At 47.5% G+C, this 17,873-nt stretch overlaps 1 protein-coding gene across 13 annotated transcripts in view; it reads left to right on the forward strand.

Annotated features, from left to right (window-relative positions):
• Positions 1-17,873, forward strand: part of PRRC2B (proline rich coiled-coil 2B) — an 85,981-nt gene that overhangs the window by 41,256 nt on the left and 26,852 nt on the right. For all 13 annotated transcript variants that reach the window (XM_059925862.1, XM_059925864.1, XM_059925866.1 and 10 more), the window contains exons 9-14: positions 324-466; positions 5,728-5,818; positions 8,294-8,486; positions 11,833-12,136; positions 13,742-13,926; positions 16,424-16,619. In XM_059925862.1, coding sequence (XP_059781845.1) covers positions 324-466; positions 5,728-5,818; positions 8,294-8,486; positions 11,833-12,136; positions 13,742-13,926; positions 16,424-16,619 — 1,112 coding nt within the window. The remainder of the gene's footprint in view (positions 1-323; positions 467-5,727; positions 5,819-8,293; positions 8,487-11,832; positions 12,137-13,741; positions 13,927-16,423; positions 16,620-17,873) is intronic.

Raw genomic sequence — 17,873 nt, forward strand, 5'->3', positions numbered from 1 at the left:
GAAACCAGCTCAAGACCCAGGGTGTGTGAGGAGGCTGGGGCAGGACAAGAGATTTCAAGTTCCTGGCAGGTGAAGGTGTGGCCAGTGTTTATTGCTGCTACCCTAGACATTAGCCTGAGCATATAAAACTGAAGAATGAAGCAGAACTTCTCTCGAGGATATATTTGTTCACTGTGTGTTCTTTAAAAAGGAGACGGTTTTAATATTAAGGGCACACATGAACCTTTGCAGTGTAGGACTTAGGTTTGGAAAAGTATTTGGGTTTGCTTCCATATGTATACTTGACACGAGTCCAGCATCTTTACCCTTCTCTCTCTCATCAGAAAAGAAAACAGGCTGGGAATGACCCGCCCAATCCGTCCACTGAGGCAGCTGGTGGAACGGGCGCCGAGGCCCACCATCATCAACGCGGAGAACCTGAGGGGCCTTGACGACCTGGACACCGATGCTGATGACGGCTGGGCAGGTGGGTGGCGGTGTTTGCTGGTGGGCTCACAGCCGAGGGTTTAGGAAGGGAGGACTGCGGTCTGTCTCTGCTTACCAAGGTTGGAAGTCCTCTGACACCAAGTCCACTGTTTTCCTCGGCAAGTTGGAATGAAAACGTGGGGCAGGGAGCAGCCTCGGTGCCCTGAAGAGATCCTTGTTGGTTGGCACTCAGACGAGCAGTTGCTTCCTGACAGAGCCATGTCTTCCTTTGGTCTCTGGTCTTGATCTTAGAGGGAGAAAGACTTTTTATAATGGAAAAGTTAAAACAAACGAGTGTAATGAACCCCAGGTAGCTCCCTGTCACCGAGTTTCAACAAAGTGCCGACATTCTGCATTCTTACCTTCACCCAACCCCGCCCCCCAACCTGATTATTTTCTTTTAAAATTCTTTTGGATTGTTTGTTTTCAAGTAAAATTTAACGGTATTGAAAGGCACACGTTTAATTTTACAGTTTTGACAGATGCATATGCTTGAGTAGCAGAGCCGAGTCACGATACAGAGCACTTGCCTCACCACCCAGCCCCTCCCTAGCGAGTCTCCCTCCCGGACTGTGTCCAAGACTCTGCCCAAGGCCTCCCTGTCTTACGATGAATCTTAACTGCAAACTGCAAACGAATGGAGTCCTACAGCTTTCCTTCTGCTGTGACGTTTGTGAGATTCATTCATGTTGTTCTGTATATCGATAGTTGCTTTTAATTACTGAGGTATATTTCATTGTATCAAATACTATAATTTGTTCAAATACTATAATTTGTTTACCCATTCAAAAGTTCCATTATGAATAATATGCTCATTTCTCTTGAGTAAATATCTAGGAGTGGAATTGTTGAATTAAAGGGTAGGTGTGTGATTAGGTTTATAAGAAGCACCCAAACCTTTTTCCATGGTGGCTGGTGATGCCATTCCCAGCCTCGGTTTTGAGAATTTAGTTGCTCTGCAGCCTCACAGCCCTTTGATGTGAGTCTTTTTATTTTTAGCCATTGTAGTGGGTGTGTAGTGGTATCTCGTTGTGCTTTTAACTTTCATCTTGCTGATGACTAATGATGATAAACACGTTTTCATGTCGATTTGGCTACTGGTATCTTTGTGTGTGTGTGTGTGTGTTCGGATACAAGTCCTTGGAGACTTAACATTTCACAGATATTTTCTCCAGCTGCCTGCCTTGTCTGTTCGTTTTTTAGCACTGCGTTTTGATGAGCAGAAGTTTTCAATTTTGATGAAGTTTAACTTACAAATTTGTGTTTTTCATGGTTTTTACTTTTGTGTCCTTTATAAAAAATCTTTGTCTCTCCTTGGTGGCAAAGATACTCCCTTAATGTTTTATAGTTTTAACGCTTATTTTTGGATCTGTGATCCATGTTGTATTAATTTGTATATGGTGTAAGATAGGGGTCGGGGTTCATTTTAATCCATTAGGTTGTCTGATTGTTTTGCACCATTTGTGATAAGACTTTTCTTTCCCTGTTGAGTTGCTTTGACACCTTTGCCAACAATCAGTTGATCATATAAGTGTGGGTCTATTTCTGGACCCTGTTTGTTCCGTTGATCTGTTTATTCATCCTTATGCCAATACCACACTGTAGCTTTATAGTAAGTTCTAAATTCAGTGGTGTAAGTTTTCCAGCTTTGTTCATTTTTAAGATTATTTGACTATTCTAAGTTCTTTTCATTCTCATGTAAATTTAGAATCAACTGGTCAGTATTTTAAAAGCCTGCAGGCATTGTGATTAAGATTGTGTTGAATTTATTTCTGGATAAATGAAATCTTAATTTTGAATCTCTTGTCCAGTAACTTGGTGAAACTTTCTCTATTAGGGCTTTCATTTCTCTCAGCAGTGTTTTATAGTTTTCAGTATAGAGGTCTTGAACATCTTTGTTATGTTTATTCCTGAGTATTTTATGTTTCTTGACACTATCGTAAATGGTACTGGTTTTTAAAAAAAAAATAGTTTTGTTTTTTAGTGTTTGATGTTATTATATAGACATACATAGAGTTGATTTTTGTGTGTGGATCTTGTACCAGACAATTTGCTGAATGCATTCATTAGTTTTACTAGCTCTTGTTGATTTCTTAGAATTTTCTGCATAAACCATCATGTTGCCTATAAATAGGGGGGACAGATTAAATGCCTTTTCTTTTTCTTGCCTTATTGCAGTGTAGTACTTCCAGTACAATGTTGTATTCAAGTTCTGTATTCCTGATCCTAGGGAGAAAGTGTTTAGTGTTTCACCATTAAATATGATGATAGTTGTAAGGTTCTTGGAGATGTTCTTTATCAGATTGTGGAGATTCCCTTCTATTTCTAGTTTGCTGATTTTTTTTTTTAATACATTTATTTATCTATGGCTGCGTTGGGTCTTCGTTGCTGTGCGCGGGCTTTCTCGAGTGGCGGCGAGTGGCGGCTACTCTTTGTTGCGGTGGGCGGGCTTCTCATTGTGGTGGCTTCTCTTGTTGCAGAGCACGGGCTCTAGGCTCGTGGGCTTCAGTAGTTGTGGCACGCGGGCTCAGTAGTTGTGGCTCGTGGGCTCTAGAGCACAGGCTCAGTAGTTGTGGCGCACGGGCTTAGTTGCCCCACGGCATGTGGGATCTTAGTTCCCCAACCAGGGATCAGACCCGCGTCCCCTGTATTGGAAGGTGGATTCTTAACCACTGGACTACCAGGGAAGTCCCCCTGATTTATTTTTTTAATGCTAACCAACTTTGCATCCCTAGAATAAATTCCACCTACGTCTAGATTCAATTTGCTGATATTTTGTTAAGATTCTTGGTGCCTGTGTTCATGGCGGATATTGGTCTGTAATTTTGTTTTAATATCGTCCTTGGGTTTTGATATCAGATTTTGCTGGGCTCATAAGATGTGTTGGAAAATGTTCCTTCCTTCTCTACTTTCTGAAAGAGTTTCTGTTAGATTGGTATTATTTTTTTCATAAATGCTTGATAAAATTCACCAGTGGAACCGATTAGCCCTGGAATTTTCTTTCTAAAGACGTTTGTGATAATAAATTTAACTTCTTTGATTAGTTATAGGGCTGCTCAGATTTCTGATGTTTTTGTGTCAGTATTTGATAAGTTGTGATTTTCAAGGGATTTGTTCCTTTCTTTTGAGTTGAACTTAGTGGTGTAAAGTTGTTGATAATATTCCTTTTTTTTTTTTTTTTTCTGATGTCTGTAGGGTCTGTAGTGATACAGGTATCACCCTTTTTCATTCCTGATAATTAGGTAATTTGTATTTTTTCTCTTTTTCTTGTTCACTTCTGCCAAGGGCTTATTAGTTTAATTAATCTTTACAAAGAGACAGCTTTTGGCTTTAGTTTTCTCCATTGTTTGTTTTCTAGCTCACCAATCGTTTTAATTGGAGCTTTCTAGAGTTCTCATTTAATTCCATTGTAGTCAAGAGAGCATATTCTGTATGACTACAGTTCTTTCCAACTTATTAAGACTTGTTTTATGACCAAGATATATGGTCTGTCTTGGTGAATATTCCAAGTGCATTTGAAAAGAATGTGTGTTCTGTAAGTTGGATATCACATTCTGTAAATATCAGTTTAGTCAGGGTGGTTGGTAGTGTTGTTCAGATCTTATATACTTACATTTTTGTCTAGTTCTACCAGTTACTGAAAGTGAGGTGTTAAACTGTCTACTATAATTGTGGATTTATCTATTTCTCCCTTTAATTCTGTCAGTTTTTGCTTCATTTATTTTGAAGCTGTTATGCACATTTATCATTTTTATGATTCTGACATATTGTCCCTTTATATTGTTTTCAAATATCCTTTTTTATCTCTCGTAACACTTCTTGTCTTGGAGTCTGTTTTGTCCTGTGTTGTTAGTATCATTGCTCTGACTTAAATTATTTATTGTTGTCATGATGTGTATTTTCCATCCACTCCCTTTAACCCACTTTTGTGTTTGTATATAAAGTGATGCTCTGGGAAACAGCATGTAATTGCACTTGCTTTATCATCAAATCTAACTCGCCTTTTAATTGGATTGGGCTTTTTGTCGTCGTCTCCTTTTTTTAACGATATAATTCACATGACAGATTTTCATATTACATTAAAATTTACCCTTTTAAAGTCTAAAATTCAGAGATTTTTCGTGTATTAACAGGTTTGTGCAATCATCCTCCCTGTCTGATTCCAGAACATTTCTGTCTCCCACGGAAGAAGCCCATACCCATTAGCAGTCACTCCCAGTTACCACCTGCCCTCCACGCACACCCTTCGGCAAACGCTCATCTACTTTCTGTCTCTGTGGGTTTGCTTGTTCTAGATGTTTCATATCCATGGAATCACACAGTAGAATACGTGGCTTTTCATATCTGGCTCTGTCACTTAGCATAATGTTTTCAAGGATCATCGTGTTGCAGCATGTGTCTGAACTCTTTTTAAATTTTTTTTTAATGGCCAAATACTCTTCCGTTGTATGGCTCTACCGCGTTTTGTGTACCCACTCATCAGTTGATGGTTACTTTCTGCCACCTGAGCCACTCGGGTAGCGGAGGGCCCTGGGGCGAAACGGCCACCCGCGAATCTCACTGTTCAGGTGTCTGTATTGCTAGGGTGGCCTCGTGGCTGGTTGCTGCCTGCTTTTGCTCACTCTCCTCACCTCCTAATACACTTGCAGAATATTTTGTCTAGATTTAAGAGCTGTTATCTTAAGTCTAACCAGGGGCTGTTAGTCTAACTAGGCTACTTTGCTGTTACCAGAGCCAGCACTGTCCTTCATTTTTTTTTTTTAAGTAAATTATTTATTTACTTATTTTTGGCTGCGTTGGGTCTTCGTTGCTGCGCACGGGCTTTCTCTAGTTGCATCGAGGGGGGGGCTGCTGCTCTTTGTTGCGGTGCGTGGGCTTCTCACTGCAGTGGCTTCTCTTGTTGCGGAGCATGGGCTCTGGGCGCGCAGGCTTCAGTAGTTTTGGCCTGCGGGCTCTAGAGCACAGGCTCCGTGGTTGTGGCGCACAGGCTTAGTTGCTCCATGGCATGTGGGATATTCCCGGACCAGGGCTCGAACCCATGTCCCCTGGCTTGGCAGGCAGATTCCCAACCACTGCGCCACCAGGGAAGCCCTGTCTTTCATTTTTATCTGCAGTGTTTGTTCTGGTGGTGGCAGCTGGGTGGTGTGCCTTACCCAGCTGGGTTGGTGCAGTTCCTGACTGGAGGAAGCTCCCCAGTGGCGACCTTAGCATTGTTGAGATTCTCATTTTGTCTCACTTTCCCTGGCTGTCCTCCTGTTGCAGGCCTCCATGAAGAAGTGGACTACTCGGAAAAGTTGAAGTTCAGTGATGATGAGGAGGAGGAGGAAGTTGTGAAGGATGGCAGGCCAAAGTGGTAAGTGTCCCTGTCCCCGCTGGTAACTCCGCTCCCAAGGAACGTGACCTTAGCGGGATGTAAATGCACCAGTGTTCTTGGTGCTGCCGTGTGCCCGTCACCATGCCAAGTGCATTTCCTGGTTACCCCAGCAACCTCACAAGGGCAAATACTCTTTCCATCTGCAGATGAGAGGGCCATAGCTATTGAGGACAGCTGTTTAGGGATGGAGCCAGGATTTGCACCCAGGCGTGGCTGGCTGGCTGGCTGAGTCCTAGTGATTTAACCACTGTGCCAGTATTTTCCCAAGCGTGTCTTATAGACTGCTTGTTCCGTAGATTGCTTTGGGTGTAGTGCCCCAGAAGGCTTCTCTGGCCAAGCAAATTTGGGAAACCACCTGGGTTCCACTTAACTATTTATTCCAAGGTCATCCAGAGCCTAGGGTATGCATACTGCAGTGCGCTGGGAATCTGGGGGGAGGCAGGTATGCCACGTTTCCTAAACTTATTTGACTGCTTTAATCTCTTCTTTTTTTTTTTTTTTTTTTGGATCATTCCATTGGACTGATTTTTACTCACAACACCTTTTGGAAAATACTTCATTGTAGTCTAGTCCCTCTAGTTTTTAGCATGATACCAGTAGTATTGGCTAGTACTTTTAAGAGAGCACCTATGGTTGCTTTAATTTGCTCCCCCCTGCCCCAGTACTGGCAAATAAGAATGTTGCTTTTTGCGTGAAATTGCCTATTTCCTTTGTATATTTATCTTTTAGACTTACTCTGCTTTCCTTTAAAATGTGATTACTGTTTTATATTGCTTAGATGTTAGTGCTTTAATATGTTTCTCTTTGTCTCTTTTATTGTCAGTAATTGAATGTTTATGTAGTTGGGTCTGCAAGTCTTTGTTATTTCATCTTTCGCTTCAAAGCTCCTCTTCCGCAGGGAGCTGGTGATGATCTTCTGCCACTCTTTCTCAGATGATACACAAACAATTAACGAATTGAGGCTTCTGTAATTCATTTTAATGCTGCTTGATTTCAACTGAAGCTTTGGATGCACTTGGGAAATAAATATCTATGGGTCAGTTTTTGGAACACTAAGCTCAGAAGGAGATGTGATCAAGAATTTAAATCAATGGCAAGCAAAGTTTTGCAGATTTATTGGAGCAGCAGGCCACTGTCTTCTTGTCTCTTTGAGTTGATGTGAATTGAATGTTCATCTGAAAGAGTTAGACCTGGGTTTTGGACCCAGTTCACCACTGGCTGTGACCAAGGACACATCAAATTGAGTCCACCAGCCACGACCTCAGTGTTCCCTGAGCTGGTTGAGACTCCTACTACAAGCTCCGCAGTCTTCTTTGACATCTTATTTCCCATCCACAGTGGGTTCCTGAAACTTTCCTGTTCCATCCCTTCCTGTTCATTGTCTCTGGGGGCCACTGGGACCCACATCCTTTCTTTGCTGCACCATCGAGAGGCTGGCCAGCTCATGTCCTTCCTACCATCTCACCCTCACACTGTCCCTTAGTTGTCTTCTACAGACTTGATTTCTCCTGGTGGGTCAGGAGGCTTCGTGTGGGCACCCCGCCTCTGACTGCAGTCAGGAGTCGCTAGCAGTTGTTGCCCCGTCTGTGGTCTCCTGATCCTCACCCGCCTCATCTCCCTTCCACCTCCCGTGCGTGCATGCTTGTGTGTGTGTGTGTGTGTGTGTGTGTGTGTGTGTGCGTGTGTGTGTGTGCGTGTGTGCGTGCGCACCTGCGCAGACACGTATATTAGCCAGGTCTGACTCCCTGCCTTTCTCTGCACTCCTGCTGGGTTTAGTGGGCACCACTAAAGAAGAGGTGCTGAGTAGATGCACATGTGTGTTTTGCCCCAGTGCCTTTGGTTACACTGGCGCATGTAAAGGTGAGCACTGCACAGGTCTTCCTTTGCTTCGAGCCTTCCCATCGCCTCCGTTGGGCATCTCTCCTCCTTTTCCACGCTGTGTGCGCTTTGCTTTGTTCCTCCTGCTCTTTATAATGAATCATCCAGTGAGCCCTCTTTTGCTGTTGTGAGGAGCATTTATTAAGCAACTCCTTTATGCAGAGCACAGGGCGGGAGCTGTGGCGTAAAGAGAAGGGCCTTCAGTGGGAGTCCTAGGTTCAAATCTGTTAGCTCTTCCGTGTGAAAACAGCTCCCCAACCTGTCGGAGACTCAATTACCAACTCTTTAACATGGGGGAAGTAGAGACTTTTTTTTTTTTTGCAGTAAATGAAGTAATGGGTGTGAGGCATCCTGCCGGGAGCCAGGTGTGTAAGGCTGACTTGGTAAACATTGGTGCTGCTTTTGGTGCTCTGGGCATATCCTCTCACCTGTAGAGGGGGTGCGGGGTAGGTCTGCTCTCATGAAGGAAATTGGTACGCGGACAGCCAACTTTGGAATTCCTAAGGGCCTGACCAGTGAGGCCAGACCATGCTTGGGCCGCCTGGGAGAACTAACGCTCTGTGTGGTTTGTCGCAGGAACAGTTGGGACCCCAGGAGGCAGCGGCAGTTGTCAGTGAGCTCTGCAGACAGTGCTGATGCCAAGCGCACCCAAGAGGAAGGAAAGGACTGGGGCGAAACAGGAGGCAGGACCCGTGTCGTCCGGAAGGTGCCAGAACCTCAGCCGCCTTCTAGGAAGCTTCACAGCTGGGTGTCAGGCCCTGACTACCAGGTACCGTGGGCACTGCAGGGGTTCTGTGCCTGTGATTAGCTGGGACACACACACACACACGAGCCCTTTCAAGTTCATTTGACCGGAGATCCAAGGCAAAGACTCCAGCAGGTCATCTAGTTGGCTGTCCTGTGTGTTTATGTCTCACTGAGTTCAGTGGTCGGGCTTCTGAAAAAGCCTAGGTGGACATTCTTTTTTTTTTTTTTAATGTGAAAATTTTCTTTTAAAATTTTGAAAACAGTCACAAACTTACAGAAAAGTTGGTGTAATACAAAGAATATTTTTTCTGAACCATTTGAAGAGTAAGTTGCCAGCCTGATCAGCCCCTGTCACCACAGAACACTTTGGTATCTATTTCCTACCAAAACATGACATTCGCTCTAGGTAACCACAGTCAAATCCAGGAAGTTAGCATTGATACATCACTGCCGTCTAATCCTTAGACTCCATCCCGCTTTCACCCACTGTCCCATTCATGTTCTTCATACAGAAGGATCCAGTTCAGAGTCACACGCTGCCTCAGGTGTCCTGCTCCTGAGTTCCCTTCAGTCTGAAGCAGCTTGTCAGCCTTTGCTAAACCTTCATGACACTGATACCTGGGAAGATGACAAGCCAGCTATTTTGTGGAATGCACTTCAAATCGGGTTTGTCTGGTGCTTCCTCATGATTGGGTTCAAGGTTTCCATTTTTTTGGCTAGAATCTCTCAGAACTGTCACTGACTCTTCTCGTTGCATCCTACTGGGTGACCGTGGTTCCACTCTGCCCGCTCTGACAACCTTCACGTGGATCTCTTGATTAAGGTGGTGGCTACCATGTTTCCCACCATGGAACTTGCACACACTCTTCCAGATCTGTAATGGGTAGCAGTTCTGTGGGGAGTGACTCTGAGACTACGAATAGCCTGTTTCTCATCAAATTTTTAATTAATTAATATCAGTTCTAGTCTGTTATAGTCTGTTGCTCTCATTGTTTCTTTTGATGTTCAGATTGTCTTTGATTTGGGAGCTTCTTCAAGCTGGCAGCCGTGTGCTTTTTACATCCTCATTCTTTTCTGAGGAATCCCTTGCTTTCTGATAGAACAAGCTTTTTTTAAGCTCCTTTTGTCCTTATCCTACCTTGGCCCTGGAGTCAGCCTTCAGTGATATTTAGGAACTAATATGTGGGCACCAGGAGTACTCACTGCTGTTAGAGCGCCACTGCTCCTGGCCCTTCTCCGGGGACAGTCAGGAAGCGTAGGTACGTGATACACACGCATGAAGCACAGGGATATCTCCAGTTCCACAGAGGTTATTCTAGCGGTTTGCCATTGTCCCTGGTATTTGTACCTATTCGGTCAGGCTCCCTGTTTCTGCCCCCACCCTCTCTGCCTTGCACAGGTGCCCTCCTGAGCCACTCAGATGTCAGTGCACCCCACCTCCACGCGGCCCTGAATTTCCCTGCTGGGCCACCTCTTCTAGGGGTTTCTTCCTCACCCTGCTTGGTTGGGCCCCAGCTCCCACACCAGCCACATCTCCATGTGCACACTCTCATCACCTGCCCTGAGCTCTCTGACTCCCGGGCACCAGGTGCCTGCCTTGTTCTGCCGCCTCGCGTGACTTTCGGACTAAATTGAGCAGGAGGGGCAGAGCTGGGGATGGGAAGGCGTTAATTTAAATGCACTTGGCAAAATTGCCATTTTCAATGCACTTTGCTATTTAAAGGGCTCCTGTTCCACATCTCGGTATAAAGTAACGGTCTTCAGTCTTTTTTATTGAGTACGTATCGTGCTAGGCACTGTGCTCGGTACAGGGGACACAAGTGAAAATAGACACAACACGACTCTTGTAAATTACCTTGCAATTAATCCAAATTTCATTCATATATTGGGGTTGCTCAGTATTCAAAAGAAGGTTTCACTTTCATCTGCTCGTAACAACACTGAATTATCTGAATAGAGTCAACAAAGATAAAATCTCTATAACTTTTATGGGTCCAAATTTCTGAAAAGATTGTCACAGTTTAAATATTTTGCAGAACATTTAGTTTATAAAATGATAGCTCATCTTTGGGCAGCTTTGAAAGGCACATCTGTAGTCTTGATGATGTGCCTCAAGACTGTACCCTTTGATTCTGCTATTTCATTTCTGGGAAATTCTGAAGGGAATAATAGTCAGGGATATGCCTTAAGGATCATCTGCAAGGACGTATTGAACACCAGGAGATGAGGTAGGTCATGGGATAGATAAGCCGTGGGGTGAGACAGGGCACAGCCATTATGGAGCATGGACAGATGGCAGCGGTCAAGGGCAAAGGAGAAGAGTGCACACTTTGGTAAAAAGTACCTTCGTGCTTCTAAATTAGAAGTTTATAATCTTGTGTTGTAGCAATTGTCTCTGGATTATGAGGAGTTAGTTTTTAGGAGAAAACTCCTTGGCTACAGTCTCTGTGTGACATACTGCTTTTATGGAGGTATAATTAACATACACAAAAAGGCATAGATCTTGTTTCTTTATGTTTGATGACTTTTTGACAATTATATACATCTGTGTAACTACCACTTAAAACGGGACGTTGTATATTTTTTTTGCTAGTCATACCTCGTTGGAATTCCAGTGGCTGGGGTCCACTTAAACATGCCCATCGTCTATTATTGCATATTCTGCCTGCAGCTTCACTTCCCGCCAGTCAGTGAGAAATCTTCCCAGTGTTGATAGTTTTTCACGCTGCATTGGTGGCACCCTGGTGGTTTGTCCAGTAACTGACAACCAACGAGAGATTCAAAAGTGGATGAAATATCCAAAAGAGATGTTTTTAGAGATGCTTATTTATTTTTATATATAAAGAATCACTTTGAAACCTTAATGTCTGAGTGTGAATTTCAATTTCTCACGGCCCTTCATATCCAGAGGTTTATATATATTGTCGTGGGAGAAGCAGTAGAGCAGTTCTGTGGCTAAGAAATGGTGAGTGTGTGCTCTCCTGCTCTTGGTATGTAGCTGTGGAGGCCCTAATCTTGTGTGCTCAGTAGTGGTGGTGAGAGCGTCCCGTTTTCTCAGTGTTTCCCATGTGTCAGTCACGGCACTGAGTGCTTTGCAAACGATTCAATGTACCTTCACAATCCCGAGGGCTTCCTTTATTATCGTTCAAAACAAGAAACTAAGGTGTAGAACGTTGGCGCTCACCCAAGCCTCGTTCCAAATATAGTAAAGGGCAGAGCAGGATCGAAACCCAGGTCCGCCTGCCGCGGGGCCGCGCTGCCTCTCTAAGGTGCGTGAGGGTCCTGGGAAGGAGAGCCCATCCCATCCTGGGGGCGCCTGTGCCCGGGTTGTGATGTGCGTTTCATCTGAGACCGTCTTCTCCCGGCAGAAGTCCTCCATGGGCAGCGTGTTCCGGCAGCAGTCTGTCGAGGACAAAGAGGACAAGCCACCCCCGAGGCAGAAGTTCGTCCAGTCGGAGATGTCCGAGGCCGTGGAGCGAGCCCGAAAGCGCCGGGAAGAGGAGGAGCGCCGGGCCCGGGAGGAGAGGTTGGCCGCCTGTGCCGCCAAACTCAAGCAGCTGGACCAGAAGTGCAGGCGGGCTCAGAAGGCGGGTGGGGCCCAGGAGCCGGCGGGGAAGGAGGCGCCCCGCTCTCCAGGCGCCCCACAGGAGAATGGCCCAGCTGTCCGCAGAGGTGAGCTGTAGGGCCCCGTCCCATGACCTGGAAACCCTGCGCTGTGTCGCTGGTTGGTTGTCCGCGTCTCCCTGGCTTCTGAGCACCACCGTGGCTCGCAGCTGATGTGTGGGGGTCCCGGTCGTTAGGAGTCTCGGCCTGGGCCAGGTGCCTGGGTTCACGTCCCGTTTCTGCTGCTTAAACCAGCTGTCCAGGCGCCTCACCTCTCTGGCGCGCAGGCCCGAGTCTGTGAAGTGGGTTGATGGGAACCTGTACCTCCCCGCACGCTGAGGGGCCACGGGGGAGCGTGTGCACGAGGCGCTTAGCGGTTTCTAGATGCAGAAAGCACACGCGTACTCACGGCCATGCCGCCGGGTTTGTCATTGCCGGTGTTACCGCCCTGCTCGACTGAAGACGCAGGTGCTGGAGGACTTCAGCAGGAGTCGGGATCTCTCTCGGGACGTTGAAAGAAGCCCGCCTGCTTGTTAGCATACCTTTTCCCTGACAGCTGTTCTAAGAGGAGTGGGTCACGCGGCTGCGCAAGAGACGCTGAACAGCGTTAGGTGGTGGAGGGTGTCTCTTGCTGCAGTTTTAAAGAATGTGATCAGCTGTGTTTTTTGTGACTTTCTTGAATCAACTAAAATCAACTCTCTTAAGTAGAGAAGAGCCTGATGTTAGTTTCAGTCGCTGAGAGTTTCTCAGATGGAGGTCTTATTGGTGATACGATGGTCATCAGTGCCCTTCTGGCCGAGGAACTCAGAGAAATCGACCCTTGTCCTCCTGTAAATCAATGTCCTGTCACTGAAGTCTGAGCGAAGCCTGGGCCCAGTGTCAGGGACTCACTGAGGTGGGGGCAGTGGAGAGTCCAGGAAGTAGATGGCGGGGAGCGAGCTTGGGCCTGGGTGTGGGGTGTGCCCCGAGCCCCTCTGCACCTGCCCTGCCTGTCAGTATTCCTCTGGGACGCTGGGTCCCCAGGCTTTGCACTGGCGTTTGTTTGCCTTCTGCAGTAGATTTAAGAGCACAACTGTCAATTATATCTCAATAAAGCTGGACAAAAAAAAGAATGCAAAGCTGGGATGGGGCAAGAAAGAAGGGAATTTCAGGGAGAATAGTGATATGGGAGACTGTGGTGAGCATTTACTTCTTGTCAGGCGCTATTTTAAGTGCACCACGTGGATCATCTCAGCGAATTAATTCTCCAGAGGCCCGGTGGGGTAGGTGCAGTTGTCGTCCTCATTGAACAGCTGAGGACACGGGCCAGTGGAGCTTCCTGGCCGGCCGGCTCACACAGCCTTGGGTGGAGGGTGGATGTGGGGCTCTTGTTGAGCCCCGGCCACTGTGATTTACTGGGGTCTGTTTTAACAGAGCCCCTCGCATCCGGAACCACATCCCGGCTCTCCTGCTGACTGTGTGACCTCAGGCGGTTCCTCTGATCTCTCGACCCTTAGTTTTCTCCCCTCTGGAGCGATGACGGTGTGGGGGAGTCCATGAGCTTGTGCGTGGGGAGCATTTAGCACGGTGCCGGGGTTTGAGGACTGCCAACAAGAAAAAGCATCTGCCCTAGACATCGCTCGGCTGAGCTTTTGTGGGCTCACCTGGCCCCTTCTCTGCTTCTTTGTTCCGTAGGCTCCCCTGAGTTCTCTGCCCAGGAAGCCCCCAACACGTTTTCGGAGGAAGCCCCTACAGCCCCTGCAGCTGTGGCTCAGAGCGGCGGCAGTGAGGAGGGGGCCAGGGAGCCTGGGTCCCCTGCGCAGGAGTTCAGCAAGTACCAGAAGTCGCTTCCGCCCAGGTTCCAGCGCCAGCAGCAGCAGGTAAACAGGGGTCGCTTAGCAGGTGTCGTAACAGACCTGCCCATGGAGTGGCTGTCCCCTTTCCTTTTCCCCACGCCCCCTTCCAGTAAAACAAACAATAGAAACCCACCCTCGTGTATGCCAGTCACCAGCAGGGATGCCGGGAGTGAGGGCCTTGGGACGTCAGCCCTGCCTCCAGTTCCTCCAGGTAGTTTACCCTGTGGATGAAAACCCTTGTTGGCAGTTTATGGACCCTGTTGTCTAATGCCGGTAAGGACTGGTGAGTGGTGTCTGAGTGGTTTTTCATCCAGAGCTGCACACCGTGGCCACTCCCTACACCGATAGCGGCCCCACCCTGGGAGCCTCCCAAGGAGTAAGGAAGGCCTGGGAGCTGCTTGGAGAGCTTCCGAGAGAGGCGTGTTAGCGTTCAGTTAAGAGCGTGGGTTTGTGGGTTTTGAATCAGACAGCTTTGGGTTCTGGTGCTACTGGTGCAGCTTATTCAGCTGTGTGTGGCCTTGGGCAGGTCAGTGTAAAGCGGAAGGAATGAGTCCCTGCCTCGGCATGGTGGTGAGGGTTCTGTTATGCCTGTACTGGTTTATCGGTGTGATCAATATCATCTTTAATGGCGCTCCATAAATCTTAAAACAGACCTACTGTTTGCTCTTAAGAAGATCATATGGGTAATGGTTGTAATCCCAACAGTCTCTTACAGGCCTGGTGATCTTGCTGAGCTGGAACCACTCATTGGCAGTTGTTTGTCTTACAGGCATAATCAGTGAAGCTTATTACTGATGAACAATGCATTTTGGTGGGAAACTGAGATCATGCATGGACGTTACTTAGTTCAGCAGCTAGGTGTGCAGTAAATTATTGTTAATAATCAAAAAAGTTTCAGAACGTGGGGGTACCCTGGAGACACAGGTCAAAGTCTCCAGCTTTCCCCAGAATCTCTTTTAGTTGCCTTTAAAACGTTCACCCCAGACCCTACTTTCCTTGGGCTCCTAGGAAGCATTCCAGAAGCTCCCCACGTCCTGTGCTCTAAACAGTAAGTTACATTCATTGCGCTTTTGTAGCGTTGTACTGTGAGCAGGCACTGTGCAGTTACTCCCGGGCTTGGTGAAGAATTACTGCTGACTGGAGAGATCTCTGGAGTAACGCGAGCCAGACACAGTAGTAACAGTTGCTCTGGGTAACTCTTCTGGGGGGCAGTGACAGGTAAATCCATCCTTAAGACTAGATAGAAGTCTGACGTGTCAGAGCAGCCTGAAGGAGTCTGGCAAACAGACTGTCTGGTCAGCTGCCCTGGGGACCTGGGGTCTAGACGGGAGGAGGAGCTGTGGGCAGAGACCAGGGGAGTTCTGCTTACTGAGTTCTGAGTGCTCCTAAGCAGTGCCCTGAGCCCTGGCGAGCCTTCCAGGGAATCCAGCCCAGGCTGGGATTGTGCCAGCCGGCTGGCAGGAAAGGGTGTGTCCTCCTTGTCTGACTCTGCACCTGCATCTCTGCCAGAATGCTGGTTCGGGATGCAGTTGTGAGGGCAGCCCTGGAGGTCACTGGTGCCGTGGAGCAGTGTCTGAAATGAAGCCTCACTGGGTCCAGGTTCTTGATTTTTAATGCTCTAGTGATGCTTTACGTGTGTCCTTCTGTGCAGTGAATTTTCTTCCTACCAAGTCTGGTGGTAGAGGTGAGGATACTGCAGTGAACTTGGCATGTAGTCTCTTGGTTTAGGGAGGGAAACAACCAACAACAGAGTTACACAGGAGAAGCCGCAGTGCTGTGGGAGCCGAGGACAGGGGACCTGATCTTACCTCAGGAACTGTGGCGGGTTCGCAGAGGCGCAGTGCTCTTTAAGCCAAAACCTGAAGGATGGGTAGGGGTGAGCGGGTTTGGGGCTGGAGGGAACAGAGGGCCCAGCGTGTTTCCAAGGCCAGAAGCGGGCAGGCGGGCGGGCGGGCAGGCGTGTGGAGTGGAGGGCCGGGGCAGTCGTGGGAGGCAATGCTGGAGAGGCGGATGGGGCAGCACCCGCAGGGCCCTGTAGGTCGTGTGACGCCCTGTCGGACTCGGGCTGTTAGAGGCAGAGCTGTGGAGGACCCTTGAAGGCTCCTGACGTGGTCAGGGCGTCGGAGTGAGGAGGGTGGGTTGAAGGGACAGAAGGAGGGGAGGAGGAGGAGTGTCGTCTGGTGGCGGTTGCGGACGGGGAGATACGCCCTGGGAGATACGCCCTGGGAGCTGTGCTGGTCACGTGTCAGCTCCAGGAGAGCGTTTGATCTAAATGAAAGCCCCGTCTGCAGAGGAGCCTCAGGGCCCAGTTGTGACGATGGCATGACTGTCCTGTCCGTCAGTCCTGGGAGACAGCCAGAGCCTGAAGGCTGTCATGCCCTGGGGCCTCCCCTCTGTGGTCTTCTGTTCTGGGTGGGTTGTCTCTGCCGCCTGATGGAAAGCTGGAAGAGTGTGTGTGCGCGCACGCACAGCCCCTCTGCCCCGCGGCGCCTGTCCGACCGGATCTCTCTCGCCTGGCCAGGAGCAGCTGTACAAGATGCAGCACTGGCAGCCGGTGTGCCCTCCGCCGTCCCACCCGCAGCGCACCTTCTACCCGCACCAGCCTCAGGTGCTGGGCTTCGACCCCAGGTGGATGGTGATGCCTTCCTACGTGGACCCACGGATCCCGCCCACGCGGACCCCGGTGGATTTCTATCCCTCAGCCCTGCATCCCTCGGGTAAGCACTGTGGTCCCGTGGGCCATCCCTGTGGAGCTCAGGACAGTGTGGTGTTTAAGGGTATTGCCTTGGGGGGTAGACAGACCCACCTGGATTCCAGTCTGACCTCTTTGCAGGTCACATATCCAGTCTGAGTTTTACTTCCCAAAATGAGGGTATGATAGTACCTCGCACAAAGAATTGTCAGGAAGAGACCTTAAGATTATGCATTGTAAATTGCTTTAATTAATTTTTATATCTCTGCTATGTTGTTTTGTCCGTCTTTCCATTCTTTAATGTTCTTTGTGTTTTCTCTCTCTTTTTTTCCTTGATTAGTCTTTCCCAAGGTTTGTCTAATGCCTTTTTTTTTTTTTTAATAAATTTATGTATTTATTTTTGGCTGCATTGTGTCTTCGTTGCTGCGTGCAGGGTTTCTCTAGTTGGCGGCGAGCAGGGTTACTCTTTGTTGTGATGTGCAGGCTTCTCACTGCGGTGGCTTCTCTTGTTGCGGGCTCTAGGCGCGCAGGCTTCAAGTAGTTGTGGTTTCCGGGCTCTAGAGCTCAGGCTCAGTAGTTGTGGCGCACGGGCTTCAGTAGTTGTGGCGTGTGGGCTCACTAGTTGTGGTGCACAGGCTTAGTGGCTCCGTGGCACGTGGGATCTTCCCGGACCAGGGGTCGAACCCGTGTCCCCTGAATTGGCAGGTGGATTCTTAACCACTGCGCCACCAGTGAAGTCCTAATGCCATGTTTTTAATGCTGTTTTTTTTTTGTTGTTGTTGTTTGTTTTTTTTTTTGTTTTTTTTTTTAATAAACTGAATTTATTTTTAATTTTTTAATTTTTATTTTTTGGTTGCACCAGGTCTTAGTTGCAGCATGCGGGCTCCTTAGTTGTGGCATGCAGACTCTTAGTTGCGGCACGCGTGTGGGATCTAGTTCCCTGATCAGGGATCGAACCCAGGTCCCCTGCATTGGGAGTGTGTGGAGTCTTAACCTCTGCGCCACCAGGGAAGTCCCTTTAAAGCTATTTTTAAAAAGCATCTTTTGGATTTTTTAATTCCTGTATTTTATTTGGTTTTTATTTCATTAACTTCTGCCTTTTTTCCCCCCTCATTATTTCCATTGAAAGTATTTTGTTCTTTTTCTATCTGGTTATGTTGATGAGCTCATTAGTTTGACTTTTCTCATGTATTTAAGTCTCACCTGAGCTATGAGCCTCTATGAGTTTTTTTTTTTGTTTTTTTTTTTAATAGCTACTTTTATTTTTATTTATTTATTT

Source organism: Balaenoptera ricei, chromosome 6 (assembly GCF_028023285.1).
Source record: "Balaenoptera ricei isolate mBalRic1 chromosome 6, mBalRic1.hap2, whole genome shotgun sequence".
Lineage (NCBI taxonomy): Eukaryota > Metazoa > Chordata > Mammalia > Artiodactyla > Balaenopteridae > Balaenoptera > Balaenoptera ricei.